This window comes from Brassica napus, chromosome A5, assembly GCF_020379485.1.
Source record: "Brassica napus cultivar Da-Ae chromosome A5, Da-Ae, whole genome shotgun sequence".
In the NCBI taxonomy this organism is placed as follows: domain Eukaryota; kingdom Viridiplantae; phylum Streptophyta; class Magnoliopsida; order Brassicales; family Brassicaceae; genus Brassica; species Brassica napus.
The window spans coordinates 4647369-4650794 of NC_063438.1; the positions used below are offsets into that span (position 1 = coordinate 4647369).

At 40.7% G+C, this 3426-nt stretch overlaps 1 protein-coding gene across 1 annotated transcript; it reads right to left on the minus strand.

Annotated features, from left to right (window-relative positions):
• Positions 1-207: 207 nt before the first annotated feature.
• Positions 208-2507, minus strand: LOC106398816 (pentatricopeptide repeat-containing protein At2g36980, mitochondrial-like). Its single transcript, XM_013839325.3, has one exon. It carries the CDS (start codon positions 2227-2229, stop codon positions 337-339), a length of 1893 nt encoding a protein of 630 aa, XP_013694779.2. The 5' UTR covers positions 2230-2507; the 3' UTR covers positions 208-336.
• Positions 2508-3426: the final 919 nt, after the last annotated feature.

Below are 3426 nucleotides of genomic sequence, written 5' to 3' on the forward strand. Positions count from 1 at the left end.
TGCAAATATATGAATATACAGAAAATTTCCAACCAAAGAATGGTAGTGGAGAAACATTGACTGACGCAAGAAGAAAATAAAGTTAGAGAGAATAGGGATATAAAATCATTACTAACAAGTTCAGTACGACCTATAAGAGCCCACGTGATCTTAGTCAAATTCAATCTACCATTTTGACTAGTAGGTGAGAGAGATGTAGACATTGTCTGTTTGGAATAATTAGATTTTAAGTTAACACAACTTCATGTTTTTCATGAAAAGAAGGTAAGCTCGTTTTCATGTTACCGATACAATAGTGAATGTGTATGAACAGTTTTTGTGTCTGCTTACAATTTCTCAAGGTCCAAACGTTACAGGGTTTATCATGTCATATTGAAGGCATCTCAAAGTTTCCGAAAGCTCATTAATGCGTGGGTGTGAAGTACAGTCACCGACTACAAAAGCTGACACTTGGTTTCCTACTTCTATCCAGCTACATCCAGGTGTTTTCTTCATGCCTCGCTCAACCATTTCTCTCCTCACATCTTCTGCTTCCTTCCACCTCCCACTAGAGCAGTACAAGTTAGACAACAGAACAAAACTCATCTCCTCGCTTGGCTCCGCTATCTTCAGAACTTTGCTGACTTCTCTGCCTAACTCTGTGTGCCAATGCGTAGAACAAGCACCCAAAAGAGCTTCCCATGAACTATTATTATTACTACTAGCGTTATTGACGAGTGAGTTGTAAGCTGTAGCCAGCTCCTTTGCTTCTGCTAGATGCCCACTCCTCCCAAACATATCTATCATACATGTTACATGATCTACTTCCAATGCGACTCCATAATCTTCAACCATAGATTTAAAAATTTTGCATCCTTCCTCCACAAGCCCTGAATGGCTGCAAGTTGTCAGCAACCCAATGAACGTCACTTTGTCTGGTTTAGTCCCTGACGCTATCATGTCTTCACATAGCTTTAGAGCTTCCTCTGCTAACCCGTGGACACCGAACGCGAAAATCATCGTGTTCCAAGAGACCAAATCTTTGTTACCTATATCACCAAACGCACGGTTTGATTCGTTGATATCTCCACATTTAGCATACAAATTAACCAAAGCGTTACCGACATAAGCATAGCCTTGAAAGCCACGATGGATCAAACAACCGTGTATCATTCTCCCCTGTCCTAAAAGAGCTAATCCTGAACACGCGTGAAGAACAGCACCATACGCAAAATGATCAGAATACACTTCAGATCTCATCATCTCAACGAAAAACCTCAGTGCTTGCTCTCCATCGCCGTTCTTACCGTACCCTGCAATCATAGTAGTCCAAGTAATGATATTTCTCTCAGGAGCTAGTTTAAAAACCTCAAGAGCCCTCTCTGTATCTCCTGTTTTCATACACGCGTCGATAACAGAGTTCCAAGACACCTGAGTCAAGACTTCAATAGACTCAAACTCTCTCAGAGCATCATCTTTGCATCCTACTTTCGCGTAGAAGCTCAAAACAGAGTTCTTCGCCTCAACCGCAGAGTCCCACCCGCTCTTCACCATAACAGCATGAACCATCCGTCCATAAACAAGACTCGATGAATCACCACCACAAGCAGCGTTCATCAGAGAGCTAAACGTATAACAGTCCGGTTCACACTCACTCTCCAGCAACATCTCTCTGAATAAACTTAAACAAGATTCAACCTTTCCACATTGGGCATGACCAGAGATCATTATATTCCACGCATACACAACCCTTTTCGGCATTTCATCAAAAACATCAACGCCAGATTCAAACTCTCCAGAACTCATATACGCAGACAGAAGCGAGCACCAAGTTACTTCATTTCTACTATCATTGCCCATATCTCTAAACACTTTGTTCGCGCTGAGAGTGTCAGAGCACTTACCGTACATGTCAATAAGAGAATTGTTCACCTCCAACGAAGCACCATAGCTAGACCTTATAACAAGAGAGTGAATCTGTGTTCCGAATCTAACATCACGTAGACTCGCACAAGTGCTCAAGATCGCTGTAAAGGAGTAACCATCAGGCTTAGCGTCGGAGAATCTCAAGTGGGTGAACATCGAAATAGCTTCCTGATGTAGACCTAATCGGGAATAGCTCGTTAGCATTGTGTTCCACGCCACGGTGTCTCGTTCAGGCATTTCGTCGAACACTTGGCGGGCGGTGGCTATGCGACCTGATTTGGCCAAAGACGCGACCTTTGAAGTGAGACGAAACAAAACAGACATTTGGGTATATGATCACGATGAAGTCAGATCGGTTCTGTTTTTTTGTTTCAGCGGTGCGATGTAGAATCGAGAAACAGAGAAGAAAGTAAAGTGCATATATATCGCTGATGAAAAGTGGATTTGAGCAGATGGAGTAACATTTTCTGGTGTCCTAAGAACATAGTTGCACAAGCAAAACTACCTTTTCACAACAATCACCAGAATTTTGAAAGGGGGTTTGGGGTCGGCAAAGAGTAGCATTGCCGCCAAATTAATGTAAACTGACAAACCCGGTTTAATAACGGTTTATAGATTGGATAAACCGATAAATGAGAAACCTAGAATTTATATAGTTTACAGAGAGATAGTGTATTCAACTAGTTTCAGATGATTTCTATTAAAATGATAAATCCACTACTATTCAAATGAGGATTTTAAAAACCACTTTAAAATTTAGTATTATTGAACTTGTTATTTTGTAAAAACATTCTGAAATCCATTTTTATTGAACAAAATTTAAGTTTGAGATTTTAGAATGTTTTAGATGTTTTAAGGATGTTTGAGAGGAATTTCTTAGTTATAAAAATTAAATCCAAAACATATGATTTTAGATGAAATTCTAGACTTGTTTAACAAAAATCACACTAAATTATAATAGGGGAATTGGGGCATATAGCCACGAAAAAAACGTTAATTAGAGGACTAGCACTTTACCCTAACGGATCGATATACGCCGTGATATATACATAATATTACTGTAAGACCCTCTTTAATTTACCGGCTCACCTGCTATGAAAAAAAATGAAAAATCATTTTCTTTTAACCTCTAAGTAAACCGTGTCTCTTCCCTTTCCACACAACCTCCATTCCCACTTTCTTCATCTACGGTTCTTCCCCCTCCATACGCTTCTCTCGCAAATCTCCTCCACCCGCTCGCCTCCGTCTCCGTCGTTCTCGCTTCAGATCGTCTCCGTCTTTTATTTTGCTTCTCGGTTCTCTCCATCTTCGCTAACGCGTTACGGTGACGGCAGAGCCAAGTAAAACTGCCGGTGTCTTTAACTTCATATCGCCGCGGGGTTCTCAATTCTCTGCCACGACCGTAAGTTCTTGCCTCCTTATGCTTCTTCTCTGTTTCTCTGTTTTGATTATTCTATCTCGTCAAAATAGGGTTTTTACTAGTTCTCTGTATCATCGTGAAGGAACCAATAACAGATCGTA

What these genes read in the sequence shown, in the direction of transcription:
- LOC106398816 (XM_013839325.3), bottom strand. Translation starts at nt 2,229, where the DNA reads ATGTCTGTTTTGTTTCGTCTCACTTCAAAGGTCGCGTCTTTGGCCAAA.